Source organism: Varroa destructor, unplaced genomic scaffold, assembly GCF_002443255.2.
Source record: "Varroa destructor unplaced genomic scaffold, Vdes_3.0 BEIS01000004.1, whole genome shotgun sequence".
NCBI classification, from domain to species: Eukaryota; Metazoa; Arthropoda; class Arachnida; order Mesostigmata; family Varroidae; genus Varroa; species Varroa destructor.
Window position 1 is genome coordinate 24,773,963 of NW_019211457.1, and position 16,572 is coordinate 24,790,534.

The 16,572-nt window shown below is 39.3% G+C and overlaps 1 protein-coding gene across 35 annotated transcripts in view; it reads right to left on the reverse strand.

The window, feature by feature from the left end:
• Nucleotides 1-482: 482 nt before the first annotated feature.
• The window catches only part of heph (polypyrimidine tract-binding protein 1 heph), a 327,260-nt gene continuing 311,170 nt past the window's right edge, over nt 483-16,572 (reverse strand). For 34 of the 35 annotated variants that reach the window (XM_086986936.1, XM_086986932.1, XM_086986940.1 and 31 more), the window contains 4 exons: nt 15,759-16,201; nt 12,823-12,856; nt 11,361-11,670; nt 758-10,950 (listed from right to left, as the gene is read on the reverse strand). In XM_086986936.1, coding sequence (XP_086843062.1) covers nt 10,737-10,950; nt 11,361-11,670; nt 12,823-12,856; nt 15,759-16,201 — 1,001 coding nt within the window. In that variant the 3' untranslated portion in view covers nt 758-10,736. Of the gene's footprint in view, nt 10,951-11,360; nt 11,671-12,822; nt 12,857-15,758; nt 16,202-16,572 lie in introns of all 35 variants that reach the window. The other variant, XM_086986952.1, reaches the window with a different exon arrangement.

Genomic DNA, 16,572 nt, shown 5'->3' on the forward strand with positions numbered 1-16,572 from the left:
AGGATCCTATTCTTGCAGCAGGAACAAACAGCCGTCACGATACGGGAACGTCGAGGAATGACCTAAAAGTACTCAAACCTTGTACCTACCCACAAGCAAGTCCGTAAAGATAAAAGATACTTTTTTCTTCAAGATACATATATCTAAAGTGATTCATACTCCTAGCTATGCTTTGGTTATTTCAGATGACTCTAATTGATTTCGAAAAACGTGTCTGTGCTCCTCTCAACCTTGTACTGGAGGCTCAGACTTGCCTGAACCTATTTCGTCAGCCTGTAAGGCTACAGTAAGGTATGATTTACCTTCTTTTTGCAAAAAAATACTAATTTAATTCGTGCTTACTTAATCGGATGTATGTTAATATAAGCACCATGGTGCACCCATCTGGCTGTTGTATTTAGGGAAATGTCGGTAAGAGGCTATTTAGAAAAAATACAACCAATCAAATGATCTGAGTTCTGTAAAGTGAAAACGAGATTCGGTAATGCTAGAAGGAAAGGAATAATTTGAAAATGGTTTGATTTATTTAGTAAAGTATTAGTGGTCTAATAGCAAGAAAAATCGTTGGTCGCTTAGGCTTGCTCGTACAACGGCAATATTCTTGAAATTCATACATACTCGTTATGTAAGTAATATTAGGAAAAAGAAACAAGTGCTGAATAGTTTAGATGACTGATAATATTGAAATAACAGCAGTAATAGGCAGGACAAGAATAGGACAAGTCGTTGCATAAGAAAAAGGAAGACAGCGGACTGATAATCTTGAGTTATAATGCACTTTATGTAGAAGTCTCGGTACAGTTGTTGTTGTTGTTGTTGTTTGTCGCTTTAGTAATGTTTCTGCTGTCGTTATCCTCCCGCTGTCATCTCTTCGTGTGTTTACTGTGTTTTACTGATGTTCCATGCTATGCGATGTTGTTGCTGTGGAAAACGTCCATCTTTCTTTTAGCTATTTCCGTGTCTGAGACAACTGAGTTTCCTTTCGAGTCGTTAGCTTAGGGGACACCGCCAGAGATAATGGTGGTCAATCAGAATATCCCGATAATACGTAGCAGCTAATTGTTCAGTTACTGTTAAAATTCGACAGTCGATGCCTAAACCAATTGCCATCTGGAGCAAGACGGCTTCACGACAATTTTGCCGTTCATAGACCTCTCTCAGATCTATATTTTGCTTTTCCTCTTTTCGGCTATTTAGGGCCCGATAAATGCCGTAGCTTTCAGAAGCGATTTTTTTAGCCATCGTTTTAGAGTTCCATATTTATTGTTAACACACTTTTCTTCGTAAACCTTACGATGTCGAATACCGCCTCCTAGTATTCCAACGTATTCTTATTGATCTAGTCCCCAACGCATTTCGTCTCACTTTCGATTTTGTTTTGTTTTTTCGTTGTCAAATAAATGCTTCTAAATGCCTCTGGCGTTTTGGTTTTACACGTGCTTCTGGCGATCAGCGTGCGGTTACTTCCACTTTTTCTATTCTTGTCTATGTTCTAGACGAGTATTAAAGCCAATTTTTTGTGGTTAATTGTTAGCGTTTGTAAATCTGTGTATGCTAAAAATAGCCTTTCTATTATTTTCATTACGTTAGGTATTCTTTTCATGTGGTTTAGGGTTTGCCCCGCAACCCCCGTCGCCATGTCTATGTGCATGTATATCGTGTATTGGTCTTGCGTGGCAAGATAGGATGAATCAATACCTTTATTGTATCTTGTCCTCAGACAGTTGATCAGATAATATCGTGTGAAGCAATGATCTTAATTACATTTTTTTATAATCGGAATCTTATCATATATATTATATTTATATGTATGCATATGTATATAATAACCGTTGCAATTTGTTTCGAGGCCAAGGTTGTCGTGGTTACTGATATGTTAGGTTATAGGGTTATTGTTGTTGTTGTCTTTGACGAGGAATCGTATCGACTCTTAGTGCTGAATATGGACAAGGCTAAAAGGGAATCGGCGCGCAAAAGCAGCCTATAGTCCCTTGCATGGAAATATTTGTATGTGTGCATGCATAATGTGTACTGTTGCAAATTCTTGTGTATATTAAAATTACAAGAGCACACAGGGCTCCTCTGTGCCGTATTTTTTTCCATCTGTGATACTTTTCCCTTTCGTTACGAAGCTGTTGTAATATTCAGTTCGTAATTCCGTCGTTATGCTTATTGGTGTTCTATGATAGTGAGTTTTTCCTTTACTTGTACACTTTTGTTTCTTACTATTATCAATGTTTTTTTTGCCTACAATGATCCATCAACCATCGCGTTTGTTCTTCTCTAATAAGCCACTTTCATTTTTAAACATTTCACCTCCGTCTCGTCAAATATTCGACAATCGATACGTGTCAATCAATAAATCGTTCCTTCCTTGACGCCAAGACAGTTTTTCTGAACGCTTTTTTTTCCTTCATTCCAGTCTACAGATGTATTTTGTGAGTCTAGATAATTGCATATATATATATATATATATATATATATATATATATATATATATATATATATATATATAAAGGTATATATGTATATATATATACCTTTATGTGTGTAGTTCGATACCTAACGCTAACCCAAAGTACCGCACATCTACGCAAAAACTATAGAGGATTCAGTTCCCAATAGGGAGACAGAACGGGAGAACGCTTTACCCAGCTGGGAGGGTGAAAGCGCCCTTTTGCAGCCGACCATTCACAACGAACTTTTCCCTTCTTTCACGTATGTCATCGACAAGAAATGTGATAACACAAGTGCTCTGTCACTACTTTTCTTTCTCCCGTTCACGGTTTGTATGACCTAAAGTACGCCTCTCCTCAGTCTTTTCAATGAATCCCTTCCTTCCATTCACTCCTACTAATCTACTAGTCGTGTTCCACCCACCAGGCTAATGTCAAGGCACTTCTCCACGGGCTAGAAAATACAGTGTGACTGTTGGACAGACGCGACTTCATAGGAGAGAGACATTACGGAGCCGCTTCATGTTCGTATAGTCGGTCTGATATTCACTGCGACTGTTGCTGTTAACAGTGTTGTGGTCAATCGAAGCCTCTCGGGGAGCACGTCAGCATCTATCCGTCATTTTCTTGCAGACCATCAGCGCTTAGCTAATAGTATTCAACATGAAAATATTTTAGCCAACCATACTTCGTCTTTCTTGCTCTTTAGCATCCTTCAAATGATCCTTTTCTTTCCAATTAGAATTAAAGTGGTGTGTTTTCTTTCAGTCCGTTAACAATAGCATCATCATCACCATCAGCATCAATATGTGTCAGACTAAATGATAGTATTATTATTATTATTTCAGTATCGTCAATAGCAACATCGTGATCGGCATATTTAATCTGTCTGCAATACTTTTCCCGCGCTACATTTGAAATTAATTAGCTTCTGTCCGACTTTGCTTAGTTTATCAGCGTTATCATTACCATCATAATCATCGTCACCATCATCGCCGCCATATTAAACATTGCTATTAATTATGATTATTATCTTTCTGTGAATGTGGTCGTCTGCCTGCGGTTATGTATGCGACTCTGTCTGTTAGCGAGCACATGCATCATATTCAAAAATCGAAAAAAAAGGGTTCAACTACTCATCTAGATCATTTCTTACACTTATATATTCGTAATATTTGTATATATAATAAGCTTATGTGCTAGCACGTTGCTCGCGCACAATTCCACATTATTATTATTATCATTAGCATCATCAAACATTACACAGCCTCTAACGTATCACCAGCGCCGTACATATTTTTCGTAGAATGTATGCCTGGCCTTGTTTTATTGTTAAGCGTAAACCATAATTGTGATATAGTTATCTATTAGTATAATTTATATATTTTTCATTCATGTGCAATGCTATTAGCAGTTTGCGGTGTCGTCCTCCGTCGGCCGATGGTGTCACCTTGAATAAGGTGATCTAGTTCAACATCACTTTGATAATAACGCGATAATTCTGCTATCTTCACTTCTCGGAACATGTCCGCGGTAATGATCAGTTATCAATAGAATAGCAAATGTAATAATAATAATAATAATGTGTGGATGTGCAACGGTAATACTTAGGTTACATTTGACCCCTTTAATATTCATTATCTTGGTGGGTGCACAAGGGCAGGCTGTCCACTGAAATACCCGTTAGGCTTCCCGATCACGTCGCAAACCCCTCGAAAAAATCAAAGCGACAGATAAACCGCCTCCTAATGTGACTCCCAAATATACACGTAAGGAGATACCATGTAATATAGTGTCACATTTTTCTTTCACGTATCTGCGTTCTTTACACACTTTGGTACGCATAGCGTGGACTGCTCAAACATACCACTGCTTTACAATTTGATCGTTATTACACGCCCATTTCTATTATTGATTATTACGTGTCACTTGCGAGTCATCTAGCCAAAGCTAAAGATAAACATCGTTTTTTCAGGGGTTGCGACGAAGTCTTTTTCATCGGTCGTCTCTGATAGATATGCTATCCATAGTGCGACTTTCGGCCATTCGACAAGATATAAACATTGATGACAAATAAATAGGTAAGCACATTTTCGAGACGCCGATTGTCGCCTTTGCCATTATACATGTATATATTTATATACTAATAACTATATATGAATATTCAACACGTTTTTATTATCAGCTCATGATTATGAATTAGCCAACGTCACACTTCCGTTTCCGTCCGTACTTTTCGTATTCTCATCATACCCGTCATCATGACAATTCTTAGTAACGTCGCGATAGGCGTTTCTTATATGGGTTACATAAAGAAGTATTCACTTGTTCGACGGCTGAATTTGGCAAGGAAGAAAATGTATTTCCCTAGTTTCGCCACTATAACAATAATAAGAATAACCATCGTCATTATTATGAAACCAAAATTTCCTCTCCGTTAGTCAATGCATGTTCGCAGGAAACAAATACATGATACAATGACACGTAACGGCAAGACACCGAATCTGCTGCATGGACCGTCAGAAACCATTTTTCCCAATGAACGCTCAAGAAAAAACACTTTGGGCAGATTTAACTACCACAACAAACCTAAATAGCGTCAGCGCTGCGTAATAGTTTTATCATGTATTCTAGGCGTCCAGTACTGTTCTCTATATGAGTTTATACGACCAGTCATTTGTCGGGGACCGCATCTCCCTACACGAATTTCACTATAACGTCAAACGGATCAATTGTATGTTTACCAAGATCCTGTTGCCATTCTTACCATTATTATTATTCAATCAACCCGTTGTAGTCCTATTTTCCTCATTGTTGTTATGATAACAAATAACATAACGCGTGCACCCATTATAATTGTGTATATAAATTATCGTACAACAAAACTTCACATCACCATATCCTTTACCATGTGCTGTCCAGTAATTGTCGTTGTTTGTATTTTCCCGCCTGCGCGAAAGCCCATCGTGGCGCGCCAAGACTTGAATTTTGCTAGTAGCCTACGTCTAGCACCACAATTATCTCTCTTAATCATTAGTACCGATATTAATGTCTATATAATCCTCACCAATACAGACTATCTCCTATAGTATGATGATCACATTAAGCATAATCATGATTTACAGTTACAAGTATACAGTTAAGGATCAATTAACAAGTGCTCATCGCATGTCAACCTCGAGGCGGCTGATGGACGGAGAGGTCTAGCGCCTGGATCAGATCTTATCCTTAAAATTCAGTTAAACGAATAGTAATTAGTACTGATTAATTATGTCAGTGAGTTTGTCTCTAGACTTTCAGAGTACACGCATCTATGCGCGCTATGAATGTAATGCAGAAATTCGCTTATCTTGGCGCCTCACGCGGTGGCGGCTATACCGTAGTCTATTACTGTTATGTTGCCCTTCCTTATTGGTTTTTCTACTGAAAATTAAAAAGAAACTTAGATGAATTTATGCTTGTCAATTCACTAGATTCAGAAACATTACGGCATCCAATCCTTCTCGATCTCTTTTCCACTCCACCTTGCAACGTCACATTCTTATTTACTTAGATAATGTAATAACAATAATCATAATCAGAAAACTTGTTATCGCAATGTGACAATTTTCTGGTGGATCGCTTCATCTAATTAACGACAGTATAATTTGTAGTGACAATAATCGTAATTACGCTCACATGCGTACACTTCTTTCTCGTACTTTTCTCCTCCTCCTTACTGTGTTTAGCTCCCGGTTTTTCTTTCGGTTCGCACATCCTCATTGCTCGAAAGTAGCGTAAGATTCAACGAGCAGATTGCTCTTATCGCTTTCACACTTGGATGCAATCAAGTCTTTTTCTATGTAGATTACTAGGGACAACTTGCCGTTGCAACGCGCCATGTTTGGTGTTTGTTGTTTCAATAACATGCTCTCCATATTTATCACCATCGCATCATCAGTGTTATTTTTACAATATTATTTATAACAATAGCGCACTAAGCGTATTGGTACGAATAAACTTTCAAGCTGCACCAGAATTTGGTAAAATGTTGTTTTGTATGGAGTGGTTATGGGTCACGTTGCGTTAACGTCACTATCCATTTTAACGTGTCTCCTAGAATTTGCTTTGCCTAGAGTCAGTTTCGTCGAATGCAACCATCAACGGACTCTACTATATCGTATCAGAAACGCCATCGTTCTTGTCGTGGCAAGAATCATATTGTATTTGTTTCGTATTTCGTTGTAAATAGGTTACTTAGTTGTATTGGTGTGTACGGTAGCACCCAATCTAGCTTGCTCCCCGCTTTGCTTCTTTTCATTCAATTGCTGCTACTGGCTTGCTTTTCTCCATATGTTTAGGCCTGTCTTGACATGATCTTTGCACTGTTATGCGTCAATATGCTTTCAAGTTATCTTTTATACTGCAGCCATATTAATAGCCATATTTTCAGCTCATAAACATCATCAGCATTAATTATAAACAAATGGTAGGTTCTCTTTTGTTCTTGTTCTCGTTTTAGCACATTTATCATCATCATCATCATCTCTATAATAATTATCATCCTATAATAATTGTTATTATTGGCATCGTTATAGCAATAATACATTTTGACTAGGTGTGATTTGCCTCTTTTGTCAATTCCCTAATCGGCGTGTCTGTATCTCTTTGTCTTTGTGATGAGTCGGGGAAATCTCTAGTCTTGTTCCTTTGTCAACTTTCCGAAGCTGTTGCTATCGTTTAGCCGGCCTGTCCCCGTACGTCCAAAGCCATCTTCAAAGCGCACGTGTTTACCGGACTTTTTTTTCTTAGTCTTTCTTTTTCTTTGATATTATCGTATGCATATGTATCTAGTGGTTATGCTCGTCAACATCGAGGTTTGCAAAGAGCGTTTATAAGGTTTGTAGGTTCGATAAGATTTACTGCTTACGGGTGATTAGGGTGGGGGGGGGGGGGACAAATCGGCGTCTCAGGCGGGTCAGCGTAGACGGGAAGGTTTTCCAGGCCGAAAGAGGTTCGAAAAAGTCACAACGCGTTGGGCCCAACGCCAAACCCAATTGTGCCCAAGATGCCCCGAAGTCCAAGTGACTCGACTGCTGACATCGACGTCATTATTTACCAAATGGAGCTCTACGGCGCAAACTCAGCACAGCGCACAATTCGACCCCAGTAGCAGCAGCCGCCGCCGTAGTAATGGTTGTTTTTGCTACAACAGAGACCGCATGATGCGTTGAATTCGATATTATCAGCGTAATTAATCCAGTGAGAAAAGATCAATGAAATGTTCGGGGACACGAGAGGCCGTTGACCAAAGATTCTATTCAGATTGGCTAGAGACGCAACAGCGCAATAACGTAGTCAAACATTTTAGAATAAAAAGAGAACTTCAAGTTAGGAAGCCAAGCTGACATGTATTCTAGCCAGGTCACTATTTCAGGAACAGCACACTAGCGTACCTGATCAAGAACCCTTCATTCGTAATGTGTCAATTGCAATTTTGCAACCTAAACGTTTTACCTGTCACCTGCTCTGAACAGTTTCTTCATAGACAAGAATGCTATCTGACGAAAATCAATAAACGAGTCTGAAAAATAGCATTCTGATAGAACGTTTGCAGTCCCTTCCCGCAAGAAGTTAGTGTAACAATTTACGAGCCAGTGGAAATAAAACAAGCACATAAATAACCATGATATCAATCATTACATAACGAGCTATGCGAGAACAAAAGCTTGTCCATGATTATGGGCAGCGAGCAAAAGTTTGAAGAAGTGCGACTTTGAGAAACTGGCAAAAAGTACTTCTAGTCTTAGAAACCCATTCTTCGTGAAACGACCCACTCGACAGATGGGCAGATTAACGGTTTCATTCGTATAGCACCCAACATTTGGCTGAACTGGATATCGTAACCATTGGACTACGACGTAATGATTCTCGTTGTAGTAGCTGCAGCGAAGAATATTCCGAGTAAAACACCACAAAATCAGTAGCTCATCTTCCTTGTCTTTCACCCGAGCGAGCCGTTAATGTCTCCATTCAAGTATCTGCTTTGGTTGTTATTGATTATGCGGACTCTCCTGTTAGCGGCGGCAAGACGATATTGGCTCGCTCCGGAGATTTATTAATAACAATATGGTTTAGTTAATCTTACTTTTTTACGTTTGTCTGTTTCAGTGTCTCGGTTGTAAGTTGTTACTGTCCCCACGTTACTGCTTGTATTAGCATGTACGAAGAAACGTTATATATATAGACAACATTTTAAATGTGAATGCATTACTTTGCATTTTGCACGCTCGTTTTTTCATGTCTCGCAGTTTTCCTACTGCCCCTATTATTATTATTATTGATTTTCTTGCTTGCCGCCGTATATCATATACAACGCGGTCTTATTACGCTATACGCCATTCGAGCGAATACTGTTGCTCTGAAAAGAACCAGAAAAGTAGGCGAAATACAGAAACACTACCCCAGAACGAGGTGACGCGGCGAGTGATCGAATAGCAGGGGATGTGAGGGATGCTGCTCGATCAGACATCAGACTTCTGGACGGCGAAACGAGAGATGTCCTGACATCGATCGCCATATGACAGTCTCTCTTTTCACACCAATCAAATCATATGTATATAGAAGTAAATGCGTAATAATATATTTCATTTGTATATGTATATATATATATATATATATATATATATATATATATATATATATATATATATAGATGTTGTGAAAGAAGCGGAAGCGCAAAATAAATGAAGTGAATGGGTGGACTTGTTGATTATCCATAACGACAACAAAAACACAATAGTTGCTTGTTCAATCGAAATCATGAGCACAAAAAAGACGACGATTCACAAAAGAAACATAATAGGAAAATTTTTCTTTTACCTTAATGAAGATGATATAGTTTTAATAAGAGTAATAACAATAAGTGCATGCTGCATTGGACAGAGACGCAATCAATACAGATTTCACAGTACGCGTTGCTATACATACGATCGTAGTGTGCGGATAATACGAAGCGGATCGCTACGAGTGAGCAGTTGGACAAAATCCATTTGCGGATCGAAGAGGACACTGTCTCATCATGCTGCTATAGAAATTCATTAACAGCGTCCACAGTTCAGAAATTATTTCTGTTTCTGTTTGTACACTACGAATGAAATTTTGATATTTTGGCATTTAGGTATCATTGCGCCGTAAATGTCACTCAGCTGCGTATCTTCTGCAACTTTACAACGCCCTTGCTTCGTAAGCATTCTCTATCGACCTGTGGTCATAGCCCCTAGATGGAATACTCCCTTTGTTCGTCCACTATACAGCTGTCTAAAAAGCAAACTATAATATTAGCGATAGCAATAATCATAATTACACACTATTCAAATTAAATTCGCGTGAACGTATCGGCCGTCTGCTACAAGTCCGCTGGTTCTTAACATCTGCTGCTGTTTCATTTTTCGTCAGCCTATCCAATCGATTGCTTTTACTCGAAGTAGGCACATCTATATATTGTCGCATTTCCGTCTTTTTTTCAATTACAGCCACAACTGGCATGGTCACAACTTCTTCACGTTAGCATGGCACCAATGGTTTTTCCGTGCGTACGCAGCGCTTAGCATTAAAACAGTGTTCTGACCTGATTAGTCTACACCTAACGTCGTGAACATGCGGCCTCTGATCAGACTTTCTTAGCCCACAGTAACTTGACGATATGGTCCGGTCCATGAGAAGTCATAACATTATATATATATATAATGAGAAGGCCTCATGTCCTTTTAACGCCCGACTAGCCAACGAATGTTGCTTGTTTGGTCCCTTGTGGCCGTTGCTATGTAAGAGCGCGCGTCAAGGTATATCTTTTATGTTTCGCATGAAAGCTAGTTGGGACATGAAGGGCTTCATCACTGGCGACGTAAGGGGTGGGCTACGCTGGTGGGTTGCATGGTTTCGGACCGCTGGAACAATTCGCCCCTACCGTGTCCTGGCTGGCGTAGGCTGACGCATATAAACAGTTTGGCTTCATGCAGGGCAACGCTGAATCATGCCAGCGTGTCCGTTGTCGCTGCCATTGTGTTTCATGAACACTAGCGCGGTCCATAGGTAACCTGAAATGGGCCTGCCTAATTGGGCAACGATTTTTCCGTCTAACGTTGTATCTCGTATATTAGATTTAGCTAAATGGACTGGGCTGAACTTTGCGGTCGTGGCTGATCGGTAACAAGTTGCTGTTGTTGTTGTTGTCTTTGATATTGGTTGATCTGTTGATTGATGGATTACGTTGGTTGGTGGTAGTAATAATTGATGCTTTTAGATGGTGGACTTTGAAAATGAGACGCGCAAATGCGATGAGTCCGACAGCTGGAAGTTGTGCATTTTGATCAGAGCGATAACCGCCTCCTCAATTGAGGGTAGTTGAAGAAGCGCCATCTTGCGGTCCTTCGGGAAGAATTTAAAGGCGACGATGTTGCCACAGCCTAAGCTCGTGAACGACTCCCGAATCTGTTCCTCACTGCACGTAGGCCTGCGAAACATTATTATACACATCAAAAGAAAGAGAAACAACATATAGAACAGGTTAATAAATGTGTATATACATATGTAACTGTGGATATACTATTTTGTGACATTTTACGGTTTTGAAATTGATGCCGTCAGCAACAGATGCTGATTTGGTATAGATGACTAATTCTAGCAATAGGTTATATTTCCTGTTTAAAAAAGCTCAATGTATCTATACATTCACATCCATTACTGAGTAAATTGTACGTAAATTGTCGTAAACAGTTCCTAGAAAACGTGTGCATATGTATGCATATAGATAACCTTTATATATATATATATATATATATATATATATATATATATTATATATATATATATAGATAACTAAATTATTTAAAAGCCTAGACCCGTCGGCTTTATTATACGTACGGAATATTGGAGAGATGAAGTGTAGCTGAAGGTGGGTAGATGTTCTGATAGTTTTTCGAACCTGGCTTCTTGAAACGATGCAGTGAGCTACTGATGTAATCCTTGGTGAGGCCGGCATCGGGCTGTCCTTCCTTGGGCAGTTGCACCATATGGTGCTTTGAAGGTGTAACGCGTAACTGCTTGCCGAACAGCTTAATCTTATCCAGGTGCGTCATGGCTAGTTGTGCCTGCTGCGGCTCAGCCATCTGGATAAGTGCGCTGTCCTTCTTGTTGAACAGAATTTTTACGCGGATCACGTCCCCGTACACTCCTAAGGTCACGTATAGAAGGCGGCATTTATTACAATTACAATGTTATTGCGAAGACCATAAAGCTGGAGAGGGATCAGTAGGAACATGCGTCTTTGACGGGTCTGATATCCGAATGGGAGGCCCGTAGCCACAGGGCTGAGAGCCATCTCTTAATTATGTCACGTTAAGGGCTCTAGTTTGATCGAACGATAAAATTTAAATAAAAAAGAAACAGGTAAACGGGAAAATAGTAGCGGTTTTGAAAGCCTAAATTGACTAATAAAAAGTTCCACTTTCTCTGGTCCACCGATTAGATATAAAACTTAGATGGCTTATCATTACATTTGACCAGAGATGTGGAAATTACAACGATGAAGCGGATGTCAAATAGATTTTTATGTTAGTTAAAATACTTAGTAATAAAAAGTAGGAAAACGGAGTCTCGGATAAGGAGCGTAGGACTGTTATCGGTGAATATCGAGAAATTCAACAGTACAACAATATACAGAATACAATAGAACCCACTAAGAAAGAAAGTGGTAGTAGCAATAGTATAATCTAAACACTTTCTTGGCGGACAACCAACACTAAATATTATGACATACATGTTTAATAACTATGCTATGGCCTGCTACAAGTTTACTATGATGGATGTTAGGTAGTCACAGATGTGTCATGAAATGAAAATAAGCAGATGGCTAAGAATAAGCCCAGGGGTAACAAAATTAGTTGTGTGTTCTTACGATCATGCATAGATGCGAGAATACAGAATGTAGTTCAGTTAAACCAAATAATAGATTCAAGCTTTTATTGCTACTAGTCATGGCTTTGTGTGGGTGGGCGTTTCTTTTTATGACTAGATTTTATGCGTACTCCTCCCTATGGTCGATAACGTATGAAGTACAGTCAAATGAAGCAGACGAGCCATTATCAGATGACTCCGAAAAGTCCCACGGAGGTAGGCCAGATCATTGAATGATTGGCTTGAGATATGTATGTATATAAACCTTCGCCCCTCACCTGATCCGGATCATTCCTTCTGTCTGTATGTGTCTTTGTGTCATTAAACCAAACTACCAGATCGATCGGGAGACGAGAGATATGACAGATGTGATGGCAAAATGAGGATTAAAAAAAAACAATACAAATAAAAATCGACCGAAAAAACGTACCGAAAAGCGTAAAGAGGGCGTCTGGAGTGACGGTCTGCAGCAGGCAGATGGCGCGAAGATGTCGAGTTCGAACCGTATGAGTCGAATGTTGGTTGGGTGGGCAAGACACCACACACACACACACACCAGAAAAGGATTCAGCAGCAGCAGCAGGAACGACAGGAGTAACAGGAGATCAGGGAACGTTTAAGTGAACGGCTAAATTACGAACTAACTGACGAACAAGTGACCGATTGATCGATCGTTGTTTTCATGATTACGAATAAATGCCATTTTTTTGCATTTTAACGATAGTGAATAGCGGAACAGTACATGTCATAGAGAACAGTAATAATGGCGGGAATAGCAGCAATTATAATTATAAAGAAGAAAAGAGGAATGAATAATCGTCAGATAAGGTAGTGACTGACTGATTCATTCATTTGTTGTATATCTGAATGGGAATGAAACATCATTTTAATTAGATATTAGACTTCTACAAGCGAATCCAACAAATTGGAGTTTACTCACGATTTTCTAGTACATGTTGGAAGTACTTTCCATTACACACTTGATTCTGCGCTCTAGCGACGTTGGGACAGCCATATACCTACCATTCGCGCCCGCATATACATTTTCTCTAACCGATTTTTTTTTTTAGTTTAGAAGTAAAATCGATAGCAGGAATGCTGGCCCACCAGCTGCCATTTTAGGGCATGAAAAGCTTTTTCATAGATTAAATGAAGAGAATAAGTAGGTTGAATCCGACGTTGGTCAATCCACAAAGTAACTCATCTGTGGCGATAAGGTCTAACGTTGTCTTCGAACAATCAAACTCCGTCCTTTAGGACCCACAAATCCCTCGACAGACTCGAGATAGCAAGCTGCATTGATTGTTTTATTTTCGCGAATATATCATAGTAGCTTATAGCACTGAGGTCCGTTACAAGTGCGGTTATCATCACACATACAAATCTACTCGATACTAGCATTAAACTTGATGTCTCTACAAGGCGACGCCGTTCTCTTGCCTGGTCACTCTCCGGCTGGTGGATGAGGTTGCATCATGCCTAGCCTGTGGCGGCCATATGCTCCAGGAAGATTTTTTATTGATTAAAGTTTCCCAAATTGCACGTAGGATACATCATAGGCACCCCCAATTAACCTCGAATCAATTCACGTCTTACGCATTTTCACTATTTAGGTTATAATTCCGTAACGCGTTACACGTGAAATGCCAGTTTTGGTAAACGTAGCTCTTAGGTTCCAGGCCAGGGAAAAGCCTCGTCGACTGCGATAGCGCGTCTTTGTCCTTCGGATTCCAACATCCGGTCACTTCCTCGTTGGTTTTCAACACTCCAATCTTCGTTCTTGCAACTATTGTACTATTATTTACTACTATTGTGCTTTCGGTCAAAGCGAGTTGCAATGCACCGGCCTTCGAGGCACAAAGAGTTGACAACTGAGCGCTGATATTCTAAGCTAAAATACTTTTCCCTTCTAAACTTATTTCTCCTTGAGTAAACTCAATTGGTTCTTATTTACAAATTTTCGGAGAATGAGAACATTTAGCAACTAAATTTTGTCTGCTAGTGGTACTAAAAGTTATTCAATTTCAAAGTCCGCCGGATTTGCTTGTAGCAGCCCAATAGATTGATTATAAGTGTATTTTGTAAAATCCTTATTTGCCATCCTCTTCACTAATTAACAACTAGAACAGCCTTTGATTGACTGGAAGTAGACAATTTGACTGATCATGATATAAAAATCAATGTACTAATCGTATTCACTGTAACTTCAGATTGAAGTTCGTTCGGCCAGATGAAACAATTGAAAAAAATTTAATAGGAAAGCGATAACGACACGTAATAGATATATTATCGACGAATAATAATAATATGGAGATTATTTCGCTATATAAATACAACCTATCCAGATATCTTGCGCTGGTGAAATGAAAATCGTGTTGTCAATGGCGTAATCTATACCAACGCACGAAAAGCCTGCCCGTCATGCCTACCTTAACACCACGGTTAGGCCTAATGAGAACAAGATTTACCAATCGATCAGTAATTTATCACAGTGGTAGTTGAATGACGACAACTTATGTGATCAAATTTAGAGGAAATGGGTTGTTAGAACTGAGGATAGAAGGACAGCCATCATAGAAAGAATTTTTCTTCTAAGAAGTGATCGAGCGAAATACGGGAACGGGTAGAGATCACCATATATATACATTATGTATATATATACATTATATGTGTGTGTATATATATATATATATATATATATATATATATATATATATATATGACAGAAGATAAATACTTAGTACAGGGTATAGCTAGAAAAAAGAGGGGGCACAGAGAGCGGTTCGTCGAGAGGGGTATGATAGAAGAACAACAACTGGCAGAAAGTATTTGTCACTAAAGCGGGCTCAGAACGACAAAAAAAAAGCAGAGCAGGTCCGCGCACCTATAGATCCGCTAGTATTTTGCAAAAGTACGTGTAAAAAGATCAGCGGAAGTCAATGTTAAACAGAAACCATAAAATAGAAGCACGAGCGAGTAAGTGGATTACATATAATACGATGTATAAGAGTATCAATGAGCTATTTCTGGGGGCGCAGGGAGAAATAACAAGTAATTTTGTTTTCGGGTCACCTAATAAGGATGCTCGGCACAAAGAAGGCCATTAACGAAAAGAAGATAATATTCCTAAAGCATTACCGTCTTACTAATTTTAGGTAATAGGTTGTGTTGTTATAAGCACCTGCTAAGCACAGCTTGGTAAACTCAACGTATGAAGCCGATCTATCTATTTTTGTAAGGGATTTCGATTGTATAAAGCAGACGGACGTCTAATGCAGTTTCTGAAGACGACACTATCTCCCAAACACTGCATCTAATTGCTGGAAATCCTGTTCGATTAGCTCATTTCTAATTATTGAAAATTACCTGTTCATTGAGGTTCGAAACAAGCAGCACACACGACTGCGGATTGCCAGGCAGCCTGAGACCGGCAACTCCAAGGGCCTGAGCGGCCGGATTAAGTGCGAACGAACCCAGTCCGGGTAGACTCTGCATGTTTGGTAGGCCCTGAAGACCCTGTGTACCGAACGCTGCCGAAAGGTGCGAACTAAGGCCTGCGAATGGCGAGTGTAACATGCCAAGCGGGTTGGCTAAGCCCAGCGTGTCCAATGCAGGATCCCCTGTAGGTAGTGACGGGTTGGTGAAATCGCGGCTTTTGTCGTTGTTATATTTTACGTTTAGCTGTTGTAGCTTCGAGTACTCAATACGCAGAGTACAGCATCCATTATAGATGTGCTGGCCGTCCAAAGTCATTTTAGCGGCCTGGGCGGCCATCGCGTCCGAGAACTGAACTAGCGCCTGGAACGTGTCTATAAAAAAGGACAGGAAAAAAATATCAACTAATTAGTTAAACCAATAGCTTGAAAAGTAACTTGAAAAAACAATTAGCGACTATAGCAGTGAGAATCCTTTATTTATTAGAAGTCTCTTTCGGTATTGAAAAGTAGCATTGTAAATAATAAATTTCTTGAACAGGCATTGAATAATCACAGTCTTTGATATAGGTACAACATATTATAGTCTACATGAAAGCTATGTATTACAAATTTAGCTCTATTATATCGTCCGAACAAATTATAAACTTTTATTATTATTCACTGTAAATAAGGCAATCAATAAATAGCTTAACCAGCACCACCTTATGTTTTCTGCAAAATATTGCAGCTATGGTATATATTAT